This window comes from Chelonoidis abingdonii, chromosome 9, assembly GCF_003597395.2.
Source record: "Chelonoidis abingdonii isolate Lonesome George chromosome 9, CheloAbing_2.0, whole genome shotgun sequence".
Classification (NCBI taxonomy): Eukaryota; Metazoa; Chordata; order Testudines; family Testudinidae; genus Chelonoidis; species Chelonoidis abingdonii.
Window position 1 is genome coordinate 50,703,460 of NC_133777.1, and position 22,228 is coordinate 50,725,687.

Consider the following 22,228-nt stretch of genomic DNA (forward strand, 5'->3'; position numbering starts at 1 on the left):
AGATATTACCTCATCTACATTATCTCACTCATATCCTGGGACCAACACAACTGCAACAACACTGAAAACAACTGAGTATATATGGCAGTTATTATGTGAAAGAAGAAAATTGAGGAAGTTCTACAAATATAATTTAGTAAAGCGTGTGCTCATTGCAGGTAGGGGCACTAAACTTTTCTCAAAGTCAATAAAGGTGCAGGGAAGAGTTAGAGGACTAAAGATCGTAAGTGAGATGAAATAAGGAAACACTTTGTAACAATTTAAGGGTAACTCAGTGACAAATATATCTAAAGATAATAATTGCGTCAAAGTTTAGTTCTAAATTGTGATTATAATTTGAGGGCACTTCCTGCTTATGCTCTAATACCTATACCTAGGGCAGAATAAACGAACTAGGTGTTTACAGCAAGCCCCTCCTCCTTGACCTCCAGACAGATTACTGGCCACGAAATTAAAAGTCCTGAGCTTTGTTAATCAAAATTGGATAAAAATATCTTAACTTTTTAAAAGCAATTATACAAAGCTATACTATCTTGTGCTTGTGACAGTTTCTGACTAAAAACCGGATGCTTCATTATAGGAATTTCAAAATATATGTCTGAATATATGTATTTTCATTTAATAAATGTATCTAAAATGTCACTTATTAGAAATGTTCTTTTTTGATAAAGGTTTTAGATTTATTTTTTAATTATTTAACTGAATTTTGTGGCTATTAATTCTTTCGAGCATTATGATGTGCCTTTTGTGTTAAACATGCTATATAAACTAAAGGTTAATATAGTTTTTAGATGAAGATCCTATAAATATATAACCACCTAAAAATCTGCTTGCAACTTTACATTTTAGTCACTCAGAGGACTCTTCAGTTGACATTTGCACATACCTGTTTCAGCCAAACATTTGTAGTCATCAACTGATTTTTCTCATCCTATAAAAAATTTAAACATCATGTTTTTATGGGAACAATGATTTTACACTGCTTATTGACTGTAACCAACTGTGATTTTGTTCAAAGGAGGCTCATTAAGTTGCAATACAAATATATTAATGGAGAAGTACTCAATTTGAAAAGCCCGTTTGTCTATTTTTTTCTAACTACTATTTTTACAGCAACCAGATAAGATTACAGTAACCAAAATAAATTAATGAAAAAGTGATTTCCCCTCCCCCTCACATCCAACGTTGATTTACTTTGTATATTTTACAGCATTTCACGTATAGTACTACTGTTTCCCTATAGAGTCATCAAGGAACAAAATAACTAATGGAAAATACTCTTTAAAACCATTAGGGGAACAGATAAAGCCTTACAGATATTTTTTTTCTGTTTAATTTCAGAATATACTTTTCAAAAGTGCTCAATTAGGAAACATTTTTAAAAATTAGTAAATTAAAAAAAATCAAGTTGAAATCTTTACTGTTCTAAACTATGCCATGCCAGTAGATTCTCTCTTCTTTTATGGAACTGACATGTTCAAGGACATCTTTATTTCTTCTTTTTTTATGCAATAACATCTCTATATTTTATGTTTATAGAACCAACAAAAGAACAAATTGCTACAATTTAAAAACATATTTTTGTATTTATTCATTGAAATGAATTTTAAACAACAGAAAACCCAATAACTCTACATATACTAAAAGCTTTAGGTAACAAATTTTACAGAAAATAAAAATATGTGCAAGGGCCACTTATTTTCATCACTCTCTCTGTGGCCTCTGACAATTTATTTTTCTTCCTTCATCTTCACTTCTCTGAGGCTCTCTCTTTCTGGGGCTTCCCTCCTCATTGCACCCTTATCTATATAAGCCTCCTTTTAAAATGTTTCATTTATATATATAAAATATGCACAATTATTTAACAATAGAATATCAAGCTATTTTTCATAAACACTTTCCTAATCTAAAAGCTTTGATCAGCTTTTAGTTTTAATATTATTTACCATACATACCACATCCACTAACTGAGAGATCGCAAGACCAAACTTTATTTTTATTGTGTCATTCAAGTGTTGGACTGGACGAACCCATTTTTGATAGTCTTGAAATAAGTGTTTAAACAAACGATCTTCACTTTTAGCAATAAAAGAAGGTTCTGATATACCTACACAACAAAAGAAATATGTTTAATATACATATATAGTGAAATACACTGTACTCATTTTCATGAATATTGGTACAACTTGATATTTAATTACAATATATTGATTCAGGTATGTACATGTAGAAATTTATTTCTCATCTAATCCCCATTTTTGTCTGCGAGGGTGGTGGAAGTTAAGCCACCTAGGGTTAGCTTGATAAAATTCACTGATTTTATTATTCATTACTCTTGTTAGCACCATCATACTTTCCAAATCTGAAGCCCAAGAACAGAGGACCCTTATCTCACCATCTATGAGTAACACTGGAAAAAGTGAAACATAGTCAAAAATTTCTTGTGCCATTTTTACAAATCATCCAGGTAACAGGTAACTAAACAGAGAGTATTTTTTAAAACTAGATAATGCCACTAAACTAACTACAGCTGCTCATTCATAATAGTGTGGTTTCAAACACCTCTTAACCATATTAACAATGCTCTCCTCTAAATGGGCACCAATCAACATAAGTCTCATCCTCCCATGGCGCAAACATAAAAAACAAGTCAGAAAAGAATGGCAGCATCCTTTATAGGTGGGGTGACTGACAGGTTTTTTTTTCTTTTTTTTGCCTTCTTGCTTCAGTGGACTAAGGTGGAAGGGATTCAGGCAAAAGGAATACTTTCATCTAGTGGTCAGAACGGCATCATATAAAACATTCACGAACGTGCTTGTATAAGGCTTAGTCTACTGACCCTTGGGTGTAATAGTTTGAAATCTGAGCAAAATGAAAGACTATTGTGTATTTTTCTTCTTAATATGAAGTAAGGTCAAGTTTTAAAACTGTCCCTGTATTTCTAGTTTATTTAAGAACTCATGCTTACTAGGGATGTAAATATCATTTAAAAGTTAACCATTTAAACAATTAAAAATATTTTGTTTAAACGGTTAACCAATTAAAGGGAGAGGAGCTGGGGCTGATCCAGGTGGTGTGGCTGGGGTTGGCAGGCTAGCCTGCCCGGGGATTAACGGTTAAGGCAGGTAAACCAGTAAGACTAATGCTTACTGGTTAACTCGTTAACATTTTACATCCCTAATGTTTACTAAAGGGCTTGGCTACATTAGACATTTGGGAGCACTGCCGCGGCAGCGCTTTGAAGTGTGAGTGTAGTCAAAGCCGCAGCGCTGGGAGAGAGCTCTCCCAGCGCTGCTTGTAAACCACATCCCTTACGGGTGAAGCGTGCGGCGCTGGGAGCCGCGTTCCCAGCGCTGCCGCCCTGATTACACTGACACTTTACAGCGCTGCATCTTGCAGCGCTCAGGGGGGTGTTTTTTCACACCCCAGTTGCAGCGCTGTAAAGTGCCAGTGTAGCCAAGGCCTTAATTAACTCATTTGGAATGCAGGAGTTGGTTGTTTGGAAGGGGAAAGGAAATACTGGCTTGAAAATAACCCAGCAATAACTTGGAAACACACCCAAACTCAAGGAAATTGGCAGCAGAAAGTAAATGCTGCCTGGTTCTGGCTTTTTCCCCTCCCTCCCAACCTCCTATACCAGCATGGAAGGGCCAGGAAGAACGTAGAGCGGCAATTCTTCCCTCTCACTCTCAACTCTGCTGGTTTGATTTCTATTATGCCACCCTCGGCACTGTGCAGGGGAGGGTAATGTGGTTTGTGGTTAAGAAACTGAACATATGCATTGGAAGAAAATGTAAATACTCATATACACCAATGGGGTTCCAAATTGACTGAAACTACTCAGGAAAAATAGCTAGGCATCACTGTGGCCTGTTCAAGGTAAATGGAGTAAAAACAAACGATTCAAAAACCCAAGTAAGATATTAGTATTATTCTCTATTCCTTTCCTAATATAGCCTAAAAATATTATACTGTCATTACATAAATTCATGGCTTGTCCTCACCTGAAATTCTGTGCTCCATATTGGTACCCGTCTAAAAAGGATATTGCAGAAATAGAAAGGGTCCAGAGCAGGGCAACAAAAGGATTAAAGAGATGGAAAGATTTCCATATGAGGAGAGATTAAAAAGATTAGGACTATTTTGTTTAGAGAGGAGTTGAATCTAGCCAATAGACAGAAGTAAATAAAATAGTAAATGCTACAGAAAAAGTCACTCAGATACTCCTATATACCCTATCTCATAATAGAAGCAGAAGGGGACAATAAGTGCAATTAAAGTAATACTTAAAACCAATTACAAATATTTTAATACAAAAATTAACACACAACACTCATTGTGACAAACTATTAGTGAGGCAGAGATTAGCAGGATTTAAAAGATGATTAGATGTTCATATGAATATGCTGGCCTCAGTTACACTAACCAGGATGAAAAAAATATACATGTTAGTAACACTTGTGCTTCAGGACATAAGACAATCACTAACTCCCTTGGATTAAGCCCATAATAGCATTTTTTCCACTTTCCTTTGGTGCAGTTATTACTGGTCAGGTTTGACTATTGGACTAAACTGACCACTGATCTGACCAATGCTGCAATTTTTATGATCTTATAAAAACTAATACACAATGAATGAAAAGATAAGAGGGGTTGACTGGTTAAGAGTTATCTACCTCTGTATACTCTATGGCAGGCAGCCATATTGTTACTATTAGTAATCTCTTTGAACTTTGTTTCTTTGATACGGTACACAGGTTTTTCCATTGTTAATATATAAACCTTGGAAAATACAGGTATCAGTGATGGAGGATCTTCTTCTTTCAAGAACAAGCTATGGAAAATATTGTTGCCACCAACAGGAGAAAGCAACAGTTTATTTTTGCCTTCTAGATCATAGACTATATCCTGGAAATCCTAGAAATAGTGTTAACAAATTCAGCTGTAGTTCACTGTAACATCAGTAATATTTTGTATTTAAATCTGAATTTCCTTCCAAAACCCCCTGCATGAAAGGACATGTACAAAAAATGGATATGAAATGGAACCTTAGACCTAATACCTTTCAGCAGTCTTCCCCTAAGCCATAAATTCTCTTTCAGTAAGCAGGTATGAGATCTCGCTGAGCCTAAACTCCAACAATCCATTCGGTATTCATTAAATACAGAAGATTTACCCTATTTGTCAACAGCATGTAAAGGTTTGGGTTAAGTTCACCCCAAAGTTCTAGGCATATCAATTTGAGGGGTAAAACTAAATAAAAAAGAGCAAGGTTTCAGCATTAACACTCCGTTCATCTGAATGGAATAGTTCAAACACTTAGAGGCAAACAATTCTGTCCTCTTCTACTCAACAGTGGAAGATCCTCCTGTGGCAAAACCAGTGACATTCCGCTGCGTAGGAATGGGAGGTGGAATCTGAGGAACTTGTGAAGAAAAGGCCACGACCCGTGCACTACAGAGCCCAGCTCCAGGGGGATACCCTGCATTCTTCTGCACAGTGCAGGTTTGGGGCAGATTTGCCACTATGGCTATTAACTAGCTCTTCTTTCAACCTCAGCAGGAGCACAAGCAGCAACTGTGCTCAGAGCTGGAGTAGCAGCTACGGTGTAGGTCTGCTGCCAGGGAGTAGTTTAGAGGAAAGGACTCTTTCTTCCACCAACTCCAGCAGTACTTTAATGCCTCGTGTTGTGTGCTGCTCTCAGGATTAGGGCTTTAAGGCAGGTAACACCTCAGTTTCAGAATACAACTCTATCAGTTTAAAGTTAATTTAATTCATATTCAGAAAGTTATCTTTGCAGATGTCCTAAGGGCTGGAAATTTTGTTGTTGTTTTTCAAAATGAAATCCTATATTCTGCAGAAGCTGAATGTAAACCTCACTAGCCAGGGAATGTTTCCTATTTGTGGCTGGTAAGTGGACAAGTGAATTTGTCAAACCCTGCTGCAGTTTATACAGCAGTTTAAAATTATACCACTTGAAGACACAGTATACTGAGAGAACTATTCCTCTGTCTCCATATTTTTCATTTCTTCATTGAATCATGTAGTGTTTTCTACATTTGAGCCTAATCCTTTGAAAATATATGAATTATCCTTTTTTGTGTTACGATTAACACAACTTACTTTTCTATCATTGACAGTTATCTGCTGAATTTGTCATACAATTTGAGTGATTATGCAGTTTGACATTCTTTCTTCATGAACTGACCTTGGAGCAGGGACACAGAAAGTTGGGCACTGGTGGTGCTTGGTACTTCACATTATCTTCTATATTTCTGTAAAGAGATACCTTGAACAGAAATTTGTTATCTTCAGGCTATACATGCCTCTAAACGTTCACATGGAACTCCTATTAAACATGAAATTTAATTCATTATTGTAGATGGGATTTTTTATGTTTTTAACTGTTTATTTGGCATTCCATTCCATTTTAAACAAAGGTGTACAAAATTTTCCAAAGATCTAATTTATTTCATTGGGGGAGCATATAAGCAAATAATAGTTTCTATGATGCCTCTTAATTCTTTTCCTCTTTCAAGACCACAGATCAGTACTTTTTTCAAGTTATCGGCTACTCATATTTATATGCAATACCTTGAGCTTCAGTATGAAATTTTTTTGCAATATGATAAACCCCCAAATCTACAAACTTTATGCTAGCCCTCTTTTGTACTTATATAGGTTGTATGGGTAGCAGCTTGTACAAAATATTTTAAATACCCTTCAGATAGTAACTTCGATAACACTCTGTATCATTTTGCCAATACTCCTTTTTTGCTGTTTTTTTTTTTTTAAAGATCAAGCTGGACTGGATGACACATAGGGCTAGTAATGAGGCTGGTCCAGGCTGCTCATTCAAATTCAGCCCAGACCATTAAAGGCTGAGAGAGTCCAGAGCAGTTTGGCAGATTGCGTGAAATGAATAATTTGGTGTCTAAAAGGCAAGAATCCACATCTTAAAATTAGCACCTGATTAGCTTGATTTCTTCAAGTCTCAACAGAAAGGCAAAGAATTGAAAGGACAGCACAATGGAGACTGAAAAATCCTGACCTCTACTGAAAATCAGTGCTCAGGGAGATAAGCAGAGCAGGCGTGAGAAAAATTGCAATGCTTGTACCCAGGGCTGCCCAGAGGATTCAGGGGGCCTGGGGCAAAGCAATATCAGGGGCCCCTTCCATAAAAAAAAAAGTTGTTATACTATAGAATATTATATTCTTGTGGGGTCCTCTGTGGGGGCCGGTGCCTGGGACAAATTGCTCCACTTGCCCCTCCTCCCCCTGGGCAGCCCTGCCTGTACCATACCTATTGTAATGGAATGCTAAACTGTATTATACTGGTTTCAGAGTGGTAGCCGTGTTAGTCTCGTTCTTTTTGCTGATACAGGAGTACTTGTGGCACCTTGGAGACTAACAAATTTATTTGGGCATAAGCTTTCATGGGCAAAACCTGCTTCATCAGATGCATGCAGTGTAAAATACAGTAGGAAGATATATATACAAAGAGAACATGAAAAAATGGGTGTTGCTATAGCAACTCTAATGAGACTAATCAATTAAGGTGGGCTATTATCAGCAGGAGAAAAAAAAACTTTTGCAGGGATGGCCCATTTCAAACAGTTGACAAGAAGGTGTGAGTAACAGTAGAGGATAAATAGCATGGGGAAATAGTTTTTACTTTGTGTAATGACCCATCCACTCCCAGTCTTTATTCAAGCCTAATTTAATGGCATCCAATTTGCAAATTAATTCCAGTTCTGCAGTTTCTCACTGGAGTCTGTTTTTGAAGTTTTTTTGTTGGAGAATTGCGACTTTTAGGTCTGTAATTGAGTGACCAGGGAGACTGAAGTGTTCTCCAGCTGGTTTTTGAATGTTATAATTCTTGATGTCTGACTTGTATCCATTTATTCTTTTGTGTAGAGACTGTCCGGTTTGGCCAATGTACGTGGCAGAGAGGCTTTGCTGGCAAATGATGGCATATATCACATTGGTAGATGTGCAGGTGAATGAGCCTCTGATGGTGTGGCTGATGTCCTATGATGGTGTCCCTTGAATAGTGTATGTGGACAGAGTTGGCAACGGGCTTTGTTGCAAGGATGGGTTCCTGGGTTAGTGTTTTTGTTGTGTGGTTGCTGATGAGTATTTGCTTCAGGTTGAGGGACTGTCTGTAAGCGAGGACTGGCCTGTCTCCCAAGATCTGTGAGAGTGAGGGAATGTCCTTCAGGATAGTTTGTAGATCATTGATGATACACTGGAGAGGTTTTAGTTGGGGGCTGAAGGTGACAGCTAGTGGTGTTCTGTTACTTTCTTTGTTGGACCTGTCCTGGTGTAAGTGACTTCTGGGTATTCTTCTGGCTCTGTCAATCTGTTTCTTCAGTTCAGCAGGTGAGTATTGTAATTTTAAGAATGCTTGATAGAGATCTTGTAGGTGTTTGTGTCTGTCTGAGGGACTGGAGCAAATGTGGTTGTATCTTAGAGCTTGGCTGTAGACAATGGATTATGTAATGTGATCTGGATGAAAATACCTAGTTGAAATAAACTTCAGTGATACATGGCAGAGCATTAAAGGACCTTATGATGAACATATAGCAGCTACTGGATGAAGTCCAGCCCTGCTTCTGCTGGGAAGACAGCTCAGAACTACTGTTCCAGTTTGGGAAAACAATCCATCGCCAAAGTGGCCAGACTTGAAGAAAGTAGCCAAACTGGATACAAGGGCTAAAAGAGCTTATGAACACTTTCACAACAGACATCACACAGAGAACTGCTGGATCTAGAACCTGGTGACCGTGTTCTTGTTGAATTGGATAGAGAAAAGGAATGTACAACTCTAGCTGTCATAAAGAAAAATAATTCAACCTCCAGATCAAATTTGATCAAGACCAACAGTAGAGTGTTCAACAGAAACAGCCGACATCTATAGTATGCTCTTCAAAGAGAACAATCAACAAAGCAAACTCTACAGATGGCAGATGTAGAACAAGACGATGATTCAAGGATTCTGGCCCGACCACAGTCAGTTGATGCAACTAATGGCTAGCCAGATGATAAGTTGTTACGCGTGCAGGTCGTGTAATTAGAAAACCAGCATGATTCAGAGACACTTAGCAGACATACATACTTCAAAGACAGCATGATAGCATACACATTGTAAATGACAGGAATGTAGAACATAAAAGGGGAGGTGTAATGGAATGCTAAACTGTATTATACAATTTAGCCACTAGGCAGTGTTACGAGTAAATACCTTATTTAAATAAATCTCAGCCATGTCTGACAGAGCATTAAAGGATCTTATGATGAACCCCTGTGATGTGTATAAGCATACTCTGTGATCAGTCTATATTAGGGTTGCCAACCCTCCTGGAGTCTCTAGGAATTAAAGATTAATCTTTAATTAAAGATTATGTCATGTGATGAAACCTCCAGGAATATGTCCAATCAAATTTGAGAAATCTAATCCATATCTGGTACATAAATACATGACACCTATTCTGTAGAAAGAAGCTGTCAGTATCCACAGCTGTCAGTCTCATGCTGTTTTTTTTTTTTGTTAAGATATGAGTGTGCTACTAATTAAGGCACACTGTCTATAACTGGGATATTTCAATTCTCAGTGAAAAGATAATTTTCCTGCTTCTAGTTAAACTTGAAGCTATTTCTGAAGGATCTAATTGCTCGAGTGCCTAGTGATAATGTTGTGTCAATTGTTTATTATATCCAGTTTAGTTCAAAGCTGATCAAGACATTATTTAAAATCTCACCTACTGTGAACAACTCTGTACTAAGGAAGTGAGAAGCAGGATTATTTTCATCAACTTTCTATTGCCACCACTTCAAATATTTGCAAACAAGAGTATGAATGAGCAAATTTTTCTGGTCACTGAGTAAAGTATCTGTTTGCCATTTCCTTTTTAACATTCATTTTCCAAATGCAATGGATGTTTGATGTTGTTCTAAGTTGTATAAATATACTTATAAAACTACAAAACTATCAGGAAAAAACCTTTACTGAATTTGGAGCACATATGAGCTGAGAACAGGGCACAACCCCAATTTTGAAAACAAGTCCATTGTAGGTCACCTTTAAAACTGATGCCTGGGATGACATATGCTCTACGTTTTTAAATCTACCTATTTGGTTCATCCACTACTGCCAGCAACGAGGTAGTCAGTGTTGACAGAGGCCTGACATGGTTTTGTATTTGAAAACAGTTCTGATTTTATTGATACTGGCATATAAAGAATCAAGAATGTTAAAAAAAAATTTTAAAAAAAAGAGCCATGTTTACTTCTGCTCCATACCAAGCAAGAACTATATTTTAAAAAGGGTGAAGTTCTAGAATCTAAAAGCTGTACTTTAAACAGTACATAGTAAAAAAAAAAACAAAAAAAAGGTAAGAATAATTAACAGTAACACTTTATTAAAAATCCTTATGATTAGAGATGTCTGTTTTGTACCAACGCACAAACACCGAATAGATTTTTGAATTCCTAAGTGACTTAGGAGTTTAATTCCCACTTACTTACTTTGAGGCTTGAACCCCTAAGTACTTAAGTCACTTTTGAAAATGGAACTTGGGCATTTTTGAAAATTTTACCCTATTTGTTTTTCTGACAGGTATTTAAGAAATAAAATTTTAAAAAACCCTAAAATTAAACTTTCTGATCCTATTAGAACATATTGAAGTGGTATACACATCTTATTTTCAATATTTGTAAACATAAGTAACAACTCAGGAATAAGTGTATTTATGAAGTAGCTATGAACACATTTAAATATTGTAAAGATTCGTTTTTGTGCTTTAAGTGGGTAGATAACAGCAAGTCTGAAGAACAAACTTTTGACTAATAATTTTTTTCCTTGAGATTCAGAGATGTTGAGCACAATATTTTCAACGAAAACAGGACAATGTATTGCTCACTGTGAGTACTCACACGTGAGTATTCCTGAGACAGGAATAATGGTATAATCAACTATAGCACAGAAAACTTTATATAGATCTGTGATATTTTATTCATCATAAACTCACATCCTGAAGTGTCTCAGAATGCAGTGATGGACTGTCAGTCCCAAAGAACAAAGTCCCTCCCTTAGCCACAGAATAGATATGACACATGGTGAAGCAGCGCAAGTTTCCCCACACTACTGGGACAATCCAGTTCTTCAGAAAAAGCCTGTAGTGGCGAGAAGAGTTTACTCTGTACATTTATTTCAATCTCTGGCTGCTCCACAAACTGCCAGAGGTGAAAAACACCATGTCATCCAGTCTTCCAATAACTAGAGTTAATACTAACTTAAAGAAACTAAAGTAAAATGATGTTTAAGGAAAATTGCTACTGGAAATACCTTACTGCATATCAAAATTTGATAACATATAAAGATTTGGTCATGAAACTTAATTAGAATAAAGCCTCTTTGCAAATTTTGTAAATCTTAGTATTAACAAAATATACTGAAGTTTGCATGCCCTTACCTCAGTTGTTAAAATTAAATATTCAAGAAAGTGTTTCACCAGTGCCAATGAATGAGAAACTCAGTTACACAGTTTCTGCACTGCAACTCATAAAAAAGAATAAAAAGCTTTATAGTTGCCATCAGTGCAAACAAGAAGAATATGTAGATTATAAATACTAAATCTATGGGCCGATTTGGTAAAGCAGCAGTGAAAGAGGAACAGAGGCCATATAACTGTAAGTATAAGAGATACATCTTCAGACAGATTTGATGATTTCCTGGTCACAAAGGAGCTGGAACTAGGGGTGCTGCACCAGCCCCTGGCTTGAAGTGGCTTCCATCATATACAGGGTTTACGGTTTGGTTCAATGGCTCTGAGCACCCTCATTATACAAATTGTTCCAGCACCCCTGCCTGGTCATGATATGGAAAAAGTTATAGTAAACAATCATTACACCTCATTTTAACTTCCTTCTACTGTATCACTTTTGCCCTAATTTGAACATAGTAATTTAGTTAGTTATTTAGAGATTCAGTCCATCTTGTATCCCCTTATTTCAGAAAAACTTCAATTGTTGATAGGAAAAGTATTTTTAGAGTTACACAAATACTTTCATTACAACCCCCAAATGTAACTTTGGGTTAAACTGAATTTCCACTTTTATTTCTTGATGAGTTTTTCAAAGATGATAACTCAATGCTTGGTAGAAGAGGTGCCTGAAAGAATTTACATCTCACTACTGGGTACAATGCATGAAGGAGTTTACCATGCTTTGCCCAGAGAGAGATCTCTGTAGTTTTTGTCTCTCCATTGAGCAATGGAATATTCATTCCACTGCATCAGATTCAAGCTCCTGAATAAAGGAGCATGACTAGCAATGAATTTAACATGCAATTGATGCCTGTCAATTTACAGATTCATAGACTCTAGGACTGGAAGGGACCTCGAGAGGTCATCGAGTCCAGTCCCCTGCCCTCATAGCAGGACCAAATACTGTCTAGACCAGGCGTCCCCATCTAAATGCACCTGCGTCCTGGCCAGCGGTGGAGCATCCGCCGAAATGCCGCCAAATTTCTGCAGAGTTTCGGCAGTGGCGTCATCGAGAGGCGTTGCCGCCGAAACACCACAGAAATTCGGGGGCGACACCTCTCGATGACGCCACTTGCCGCTGACAAGTGACATCATTGAGAGGCGTCACCGCCGAAACACCGCAGAAATTTGGCGGCATTTTGGCTGATGCTCCACCGCCGCCACGGTCCTTCGTTTGGCACCCGCCAGACGAAAAGGTTGGGGACCACTGGTCTAGACCATCCCTGTAATCTGATTGAAAAAATTGTTTTGTTCAAGGCCAGGAGCTCTAAACTACTTTAGACTATATAACCACATAAACAGACATTCTAAACAAAACTCATTGTCCCCACCTAATGATGTCCTGGATACTGAATTCCCCTGACATTCATGCCAAAAATCAGAAGTATTTAATCAAAAACTGAAGGTAGATTTAAACTCAATCCTTCAATTTCTAAAGAAAATTCCTTTCCAGTGAAAACAAAAGAATTGTTTCAGACAATCCTTGCTGCCCGTCTTTTTATAAAGACATTTTTGCCTCCCTCTTTTTTGGGGGGGGGGGGGGCCGCAAGAGATCTTTGGTAATCCATGTACCATTTATCAGTAGATCATTAATTCCTTTCTCTGTAAAAACAAAGTTACAAACTAGAAAGAAAACAAAACAACAAACAAAAAATTCTATGCCATGAAATAACTACACTAGGGAAAGCAGATGACTCAGAATGGTAATTTGTAATTTTTATAATATGTTCTAATGGAAGTAAACAATGTTGAGTGTGTGTTCCTGGACTATTGATACACTTGGAAGGCAGTGAAAAAAAATCAGGCATTCCTGCCATCCCCACAATTATTCAGGCCTTACCTACACTAGAAAGGGTTTGCCAATACTAGTGGAGAGACAGTTTATGCCTGCACATCTTATGTCACCCTAACTCTGTAAACTTCTACACTAAAATGTTGCTCCCACCAATGTAACTCGCCCACTATGCCGACTTAATAATTATCTCTGCAAGAGATGTAGCGCTTAGGTCGACGTAGTTAGATCAATGCAATGTCAGTGGAGACACTGTGTTATTTATGTTAAACTTGAATGGTCTCCAGGAGGTGTTCAACAGTGCCCCACCATGACTGCTCTGGTCACCGTTTTGAGCTGTGCAGCCTGGTGCCCAGGCACCAGAGATATAAATATTGTTTTAAAAAGTTAACCATTTAAACAATTAAAATTCTATCATTTAACCAGTTAACTGTTGGGGCTGGCGTTGCTCCCGGCTGGCCGGTGCAGCTGCTCCCACCAGCCGGCTGTCACAGCTGGGGCTGGGGCAGCTCCTGCCGGCTGGCCAGCAGGGCTGGGGTCGCTCCATCTGGCCAGGTGGCGTGGCTGGGGCTGCTCTGGCGAGCCCGTGCGGCTGAAGTCGCTCCGGCCAGCTGGCGCAGCTTGGCCTGGGGTTGCTCTGGCTGGTTGGCCAGCGGCCAGCTGGGGTTAACGGTTAGGGCAGGTTAACTAGTAATGCTTACTGGTTACTATTTTACATCCTTACCAAAGTATATGCCCCTCTCCTCTAAATCATTGTGAATTTTTGTAATTCCATTTCTTGTTTGCTTGGTGTGGAGAACTCACCTAGCAACTGCCCAGCTGACCGTGCTGGCTACTTGCTGCAGATGTGCTTCTGCCTGGCATACATAGGAGATGGTGGGTGACCTGAGTCTGTGAGAAGAGGCTGTGCAGGTACAGCTCCAATACAGCCATAGAAAGTTTAATATCTACGAGCAAATCGCTTGGGGCATGGGGGAGAAGGGCTACAAGAGGGACCTGCAGGAATGCCATATGAAAGCCAAGGAGCTGCAGCAGGCGTAACAGAAGGCAATGCTGTCTGACAGTCGCTCTGGTGAGGAGCCACAGACTTGCTGCTTTTACAAAAAGCTGCATGTCATCCTCAGCGGAGACACCACGACCACCCCCAAAAGCCCCATGGATACTTCAGAGGAGTCAGAGTCACAGACCCCAGAGTGAACAGTGAGGAGGAATTGTTGGATGAGGAAGAGCAGGAGGAGGAGTATGGGGGACAGGTAACCAGGGATTCAGTAGCACAGTGACCCAGGACCTGTGTTTGACTCCAGAGCAGTTGAGCCAGTCCTTAGAGCCAGCGGAGGCAAGTCTGATGCAGGGGGAAAGAACCTTTGGTAAGTATGTAATTTGCTTTGATATTGCAGGGACATATCTGTTCATTTACTCTTTTTTAACCATGCTAGAAGAGGTAGTGAAACAGCAGTTCTATTAGTTATCTGCTTCTCATTCCCCTGTAGAGTTAGGCAGAGAGGGCACTGCAAAACAGAACAGGGAGAGACGTGCAGCAGGATATACTAGCACTTCTCAAGCGGCAAACAGACATGCTGGAGACTATTGTTGATCTTCAGGTTCAACAGACTTGTGCTCGCCTCCCTCTGCAACCCGTAGAAAGCTGCATTCCAGGACCTCCCTACACCCCTCATTCCTTCATGGTATCTGGGGCTGCTGCACTACCTGTACCACTCCACTCCGGAGGAAGAGTACAGACAGTAACAGCCGCACATTCACTGACCTGTAAGAGAGACAGTTGGTATATGTGTTTGTGAAATGAAAATGACTGTTCTTTCCCCTTCAAAGGTTCTTTTCTCTGTATTTATAAAGTTTCATTCAATTATTATAATATCTGTTAGCATGAGTTTGGAATAAAAGCCTATTTATGGAAACTTAGTTAATCTTTATTAGTTCACAACATATGCTGGCTGGGGCTGACATCATTCACAGATAATAGCAATAGGTGCATTGGCAATGTTATATTACTGCACACACAGCATTCATTACAAGGTTCATACCGAGATGCAAAAAAACAGTGCCAGGCACAGCACACTACAGCAACACACATTACTGTGGCTCACAATTAAAATGGTCTTTAAAGCCTCCCTGAGCCCTATAGCTCCCCACTGAGCTCTTCTTATAGCCCTGGTATCTGGCTGCTCAAAGTCAGCAGACAGCCATTCCACCTCTTTCCCCGGCAAAAACTTTCCCACCGTTGCCTCACAGATATTATGAAGCACACAGCAGGCAGCTATAACCATTGCAATATTTTTTTCACTGAGAGCTGATCTCCTGAGTAGACAGTGCCAATGTCATTTTGCTTCTGCTGAGCCTGTGGTTGAAGTGCTCCTTGCTGCTGTCAAGATGGCCAACGTATAGCTTCATGAATCACAGCAGTAATGGATAGGCTGGGGCTCCAAGGATCACTATTGGCATTTCAACATCCCCACTGGTGATCCTCTGGTCTGAAAGGAAAGCTCCTGCTTGCAGCTTTCTTAACAGACCCGTGTTCTTGAAGATGTGTGCATCCTGCACCTTCCCTGACCATCCCACACTGATCAAGGTAAAACTTCCCAGTGATCACCCAGCACTTGCAATACCATAGAAAAGTAGCCCTTTCTATTGATGTACTCTGTGGCAAGGTGGTCTGATGCCAAAATAGGGATATGCGTGCCATCTATCACCCCACTGCAGTTCAGGAACCCCATGGCTGCAAAACCATCCAGTATGTCCTGCACATTGCCCAGTCTTTCATAGCAGGACTCCATTAATGGCCCTGCACACTTGCATCACAGCAACCCATAGGGTGGATTTCCCCAACTTCAGATTGATTCCCGACTGCTTGATAGATGATCATGTTGGTCCCTTCTGACCTATGAGTCTATGATAGCAACCTAGTATTGCAAGCTTCCACACAGCAATTGCCACTCAATTCTCCACTGTCAGTGCAGTCTCATTTTGGTGTCACTGTGCTGGAGCCAGCTCCACACACAGTTCCAGGAATGTGGCCGTGCACATCCGAAAGTTCACCAGCCACTGCTAATCATGCCATACCTACATAATGATGTGATCCTACCAGTCAGTACTTGTTTCTCGGGCCCAGAACCAAAGCTCTACCATCTGCAGCTGCTCCATGAATGCCAACAACCTTGAATTGTTTCTATCCATATCCCATAGCAAGCTGATCTCCAAAGAATTGTCACGTTCCCCATGGCTCCTCTGCAGATATTGCAGGATCAGGTGCGCTGTGCTTGCAACGCTCATCACAATAGTGCAGAACTGTGCATGCTTTTCAGAGAGATGGAGGATGCACGGCTTTTGAAAAAAATGTGCAAAACATTATGAGATGCAGATAAAATTCTGGGATGGAGAAAACTACATCATGGAACATTGAAACGATGTTCCCAATCACCCTGCATGACTTGTTTGCCCCAGTGGGACATTGTAAACCCTTCCCAAAACACCCTGTGCTAGACAGTTGTGAGTTCCACACTTGGATAACTACCCAGGGTGCACTGCTGTCTGCATTGATGCAAGTATTGTCAGTGAGGATGCACACTGCCAACACAAGGAACATAGTGCAGACATGCAAAAGAGATTTAATTACTGTAACAGCTGTACGGTGACATAATTCAGGTCGACTTAATTTTGTAGTGTAGACTTGCTCTGAACTGGTAAGAGTGTTTTTGCCAACTAACAGATCCCTAAATGAAATAAGCTGTACCAGCAAAAGGACCTTTTCCCCAGTATAACTTTGTTTATACTGGGCTTTTGCTAGTATGGCTACGTTGGCTAGGGAGGTGATTTCCCCCTTCATGCCTGATATAAAAGGGTGCTACTATTTCTATTTTCCCTTTTTTGAGATGGGATGCAGGGGGGAGGCTTTGTTTTTTGTATCAACCTCTGGCCAGTAAATGTCTTATGAGTACGAAGCTTCACCCTCTCTAGCTTCTGGAAAGGAAGAGCCTTCTGTTTCTTCTCCCACCATCAAGCCTTCTAGCTATTGCGGGAGCAGAGTTATCCTCTATCCTAGCAAATAACTCCAGAGCATACTTCTACTACTCCTTTTTCCCAGGCAGCAGCAGCAGAGGGAAATGGATGTACTTGACAGTTTCACACTGCCAACTGCAAAAGTTTGAATGGCAGCTGTGTGACTGACCAGATTTTTTAGGTTTGTTTCATCCTGGTACTGCTTGGCAAAGTTATGAATGTGAGCAGAGGAAAAGAGCTGTGTTTGTGGAGTAAAGAAGGCAACACTTACTTTTTTTATGTTCACATTTAGAAAGTTATTATTGCAGTCAGAAAAGCAAGGAACTTTTAAATCAAAACTTCTGCAAAATATCTACTAATGGCTTGGCACCAGGGAAAGCTTACTATTTACCACTGGTTAGTGGATTTTGCAAGCTTTGCTGATAACCAGCATCATCATAGTATAGGGCCATGCTGCTTACAGAGAATGACTTGTATATAGATTGCCTATTCTTTTCCTGGCCCATGTGTGTCAGTCCTTAGATTAAGAGCTCCTCAGACCTTATACTGCCTCCCTTCTTGAATGCCTATAATGTGCTTAGCATAGGCACTACTGTAAATATTAAATGATAAACAATGTCTCAACCTATGGCTTGCCAAGATGTTTATTGCTCCACCAATCTCCAGGGTTGCTGAATACCAGCAGCACTGATGTACATATGATAAAATACACTGCCTTGCAGAGCCCTGGCAACATTCTTTTTTGATATAGCATTAGTTTCTTCTGCTCAGTGATAAATTCAATGGGGAGCGGAAGTGTGTCTACTTCCTGCTAAACAGTTAAGGTAGATGAAGAAACCAAATGCCAGATGCTGGCTGGCTGGCAGCCTGGGAGTAGGAGGCAGAGCCACTGTAGCAATCCTGACTTCACTGAAGTCAATGGGATAGCCTAGGAACAGTATGGGGGAAAAGGCATAATTCTTGCTGACCAGGGACCTGGCAGTGAAGGCAGAAGAGACATGCAGAATGTTGGGGCAGGCTGCAGCTAAACAACTGATGGGGAAATCTGGAAGGAAAAAAACATCTGAAAGGTTGAAGGAGAGAGGAAAAGTAGGAAAAGCATACAAACGAAGTAAAGTGGGAAGTGGAAGGAGAGAAAGGAAAAGCCATAATGAAGGATTTTAAGGTTAGAAACATTTTATTTATACAAGTTTCATTTATTCTGTATGCGTCATGGAATTAAACTGACAATTTTGTAAATACTCATACAAATAAGGTACAGCCCTCAGGCTCCTGGCAAGTTGCCAGTGCAGCCCCTGATGTTGTGCACTGGTACATCACCTGTCGACAGTAAAATTCTGCTCATGCAACTAGATTCTAATCTCAGATACACAGGTATGTATTGTTCCCAGGGCTTGTACAAATCAGGTACTCTTCTTCAGTATGCAAGAACAGTAGTAGATTTTAGAAGATATGCCAGTATGTTTTCCATACGTTTTTGCCAGAATATCAAAATTAAGGTTTTCATTTCTGGACAGAGTGGAACTATACATGAGCTCCCATCCCAAATTTCTCTATAATCTACTAGAAGATTCAATTTTTTTATATTCTCAAAAAAAAGCAAAATCATTTAAAGGAGAATCATGATATAAGTAACCTGATAAATATAGGAAACTTTGTTCTACAATTCTAATAGATGCAACTTCTCTCAGAATTCACTTCAGAAAACTAATTCTTATTCTTTAGGTTGAAATTCTTCTATATTACAAAATACTTCATTGATTTTGTTTTGCAACAAACAAACTAAGGTTTGTAAAACTGGAATACTCCAGGAAGAAAGTTACAACATATACACTCACACAGCTGCATTGTAATGAATAGAAAACTGAAGTTTAATTTTCAAGAGTTTGGAAAGCATACATAGTAACCAAGTCATATGGAATTTAGTTCACCTACATCTGATAAATAACTTGTAAAGTTTACTAAATAGCTTGTAAAGGATTTCCCCCACAATTTTAATATACTATTCTAAACCAATACCATAATATAGTTTACTGCCCCAATTTACCACATTTTTCAAACAATTAAATATCTACCACCAATTTCTATTTTTTAGTAAATTACAATTTTATTGTAGTTAAAATGGCCAAGAGAGAAACAAATTCTCCCCTCAGATACATACAGACAGTTCTCACTGAAGACAAAGTTGCATGCTTCTACCCAAGGGCAAGATTTGGCTCCACACAAATACTTGACTATGACCTTTTTTAACAGCTCTATATAATTATTCTTTCTACTCTGATGAGACTCATTTAGTGAAAGCGTATTCTTCCAACTACTATAATTCACAGTAACTTTTTTAAAAATCATTTTTAGCATGATAGCAACATAGGTAAGGATTTGTTACGTTTCAAACTAAAATTCAAAGTTTTAATCCAGCTTAAATTTCACTGTTTGCACTGTTTATTTTTAGCATCCCAGTATAGAAAATGAAAATCAATTAAGTCAATTTCACTTTTGCTTCAAGTGAGTTTAACTTTCAGGCTTTTAATACCGTCATGGGTGGAATATCTATCTAAAACCAACTGTCTGAAAGACTCATACAGTCTGCTGCTCTTAAATTCTGTGAAAGCGATATTTTACAACATTTGTATTTTAGGACGAGCTTGAGCTGACTGTACCCTTTCAAATGTCACATTTTTACTTTGCGGAATGTTTTATACATTTAACTGTACAAATCAAATCCTTACTTTGAGATTAGCCCTTGGGACTTCAACAGAGTTAACTCAATGAATAAGTCAAGCAGAATTTTATCATAAATCCATAAGAATGGTATTTCAACAATAAGAAATAATTGTCATGTATCATAAGAATTACTAAAATATATTGTTTGCCTCTGGCATATAGATAAACACACAAAGCAAATACATCACTAATCCATGACGACATCAGTTGTGAATAAATGCAATACACCTTACAGAGAACAAAAACAACAAAAAAAACCCTAAGGTCTGATAGAATCACAATAGCATTCTTCGTTATTTGGAGTAGTTGTACAACCACCTAATGAGACGTTGTGGTCAGTATTTGTAAATACATATGTGTGCGCCCAGAGAACTTTTGCTTGACAAGGGCAAAGAAAAACTTCTAAACAAGGTTGATAGTGGGGTTTCCCCCACCCCTTCTGTTAAATAAAGCTGTGTCTGTTTAATCATGGTCTCTCTAGATTACTTTAATTAAAAATCAAATAAAAAATTCCTCTGAGCTCTACTTCTCCACTGTCCCTAAGGATTGCAAAGCTAGTGCTCAAGCCTTGACTTGTCCTTCAAATCAGATTTAAAACGTTTTGAGTCTGGTCTTTCAAAAAGTTGACATAGCATGCAAAATAAATAAAATGTGTTGCTATTTAAATCCCTGCAGGATTTTCCAAGCAAACTGTGTTTAACTCCAAAATCCGTTGTCATTTCTTGAACAGCGTTTGTACTGGCAGCTGTGCACCATGCTACACCACTGTTATCTCACAAAATCCCAAACTGAACTATTCAGAGATGTAGGATTAAAGGCAGGGGAGAAAAAAAGAGTGAGGAGAAGAGATGAGTTAAGAGAACAAGGAGCATAACCCTCATACCACCCCTTGTAGGTTTCAGATTTTTATCCATTGGAAGCAAATTACCCCTGCACACAGCTTGTGTTATTTGAAACCCAGTGTTAAAAAAGTATCATAATTCGTGATTCCGCATTGAGACCCCCGCCCAAACGCCACCACGACCCCCTCTCCTACATCCCCCTCCCCCAAACTCCTCCACGACCCCCCTTCCCTAAACCCCTCCACGAGCTCCAACATACCCGCTATCCCCCTCCTCGGCCCCACTTCACCTTCCCTCCTAACATGCACTCGACTGCCTCCCCGACACCCCCAACCCCCGCCCACATGGGGGAGGGTGCAGCCGTGGTCCCTTTACCCGTGTAGGGGGTCCGGGCGCTGCCCCTGGCGGCGGTGGCTCTGCCGGCCGGACCGGGCACCCCGAGGAGGGGCACGAAGAGGCAGGTGAGGAGGAACAGGAGGCGGCTGCCGGGGGAGAGGACGCGGCGCGCCTGGCTTTCCCGTTCCGCCATCGCTCAGCACAGCGCGGCGCCGCCTGGGAGCCCGGAGAGCGCGCGGAGCCCCAGCCCCGGGTAGCTCCGCCTCACACTCCGGGCAGGTGCAGCTTCCCGGCGCGGCGCGGCGCGGCTGGGATTCCATGCTCTGCCCTCGCCTGGAGCAGTGGGCGGGGCACGGGGCGAGACACGCCCCTTCGGGGTGCGCTGGAAACCGTCAGGGGCTCGCTGTGTCCTTCCACGCGGGGCGCGCGCTCTCCTCCTCGGGCGGGGGCAGGGCTGCTCTCCTGCCCTGAAGGGAGGGGAGGGGTCTCACAGAAGACAGATGGGGACGGTGCTTAAAGTGCGCTGAATGAAGTAAAGGATCTGTCTTGATCTGGAAGCTTTGTGCTTAATGTGCGCGCCTCAGCCCGATTATCTATCTAGAGCCAGGGCTGCGAGCCCTGCCTGGGGGTCCCGGAATGCCCTTGGTACAGCAGGGGCATCACACCTGCTACAGCCGAGGTAATGAGGGGCTCGTTTCTCAGCCCTCTGTTCCTTGCCCTGGGGCGTGGGTGCGGCCCTGCTCCTCATGCAGCTCAAGAATGACCTGGCAGGCAGCTAATGCTGGGCTCAATGGGGTTGTCCGTGTTTGGCCGCTGTGCTGCACAGCTGTGGCCCGTGGGCAGATGCTGTATGCCACGTGTTTGAGCTTATGGCAGGCACTGCAGATGGCCTTGTGTGTGGACACCATGCCAGACATGTACCATCCTGTTGCCCCTATTCCTTGTTCTGCTATTGACACCAACTGCCAACCCCA

At 40.4% G+C, this 22,228-nt stretch overlaps 1 protein-coding gene across 1 annotated transcript in view; it reads right to left on the bottom strand.

The window, feature by feature from the left end:
- The window catches only part of CHRNA5 (cholinergic receptor nicotinic alpha 5 subunit), a 30,641-nt gene extending 9,119 nt beyond the window's left edge, over positions 1–21,522 (bottom strand). Inside the window, exons 1-3 of the mRNA XM_032763088.2 lie at positions 21,294–21,522; positions 1,956–2,107; positions 887–931 (exon numbers count right to left, since the gene is read on the bottom strand). Coding sequence (XP_032618979.1) covers positions 887–931; positions 1,956–2,107; positions 21,294–21,447 — 351 coding nt within the window. The 5' untranslated portion in view covers positions 21,448–21,522. The remainder of the gene's footprint in view (positions 1–886; positions 932–1,955; positions 2,108–21,293) is intronic.
- Between the last annotated feature and the right edge of the window lie 706 nt (positions 21,523–22,228).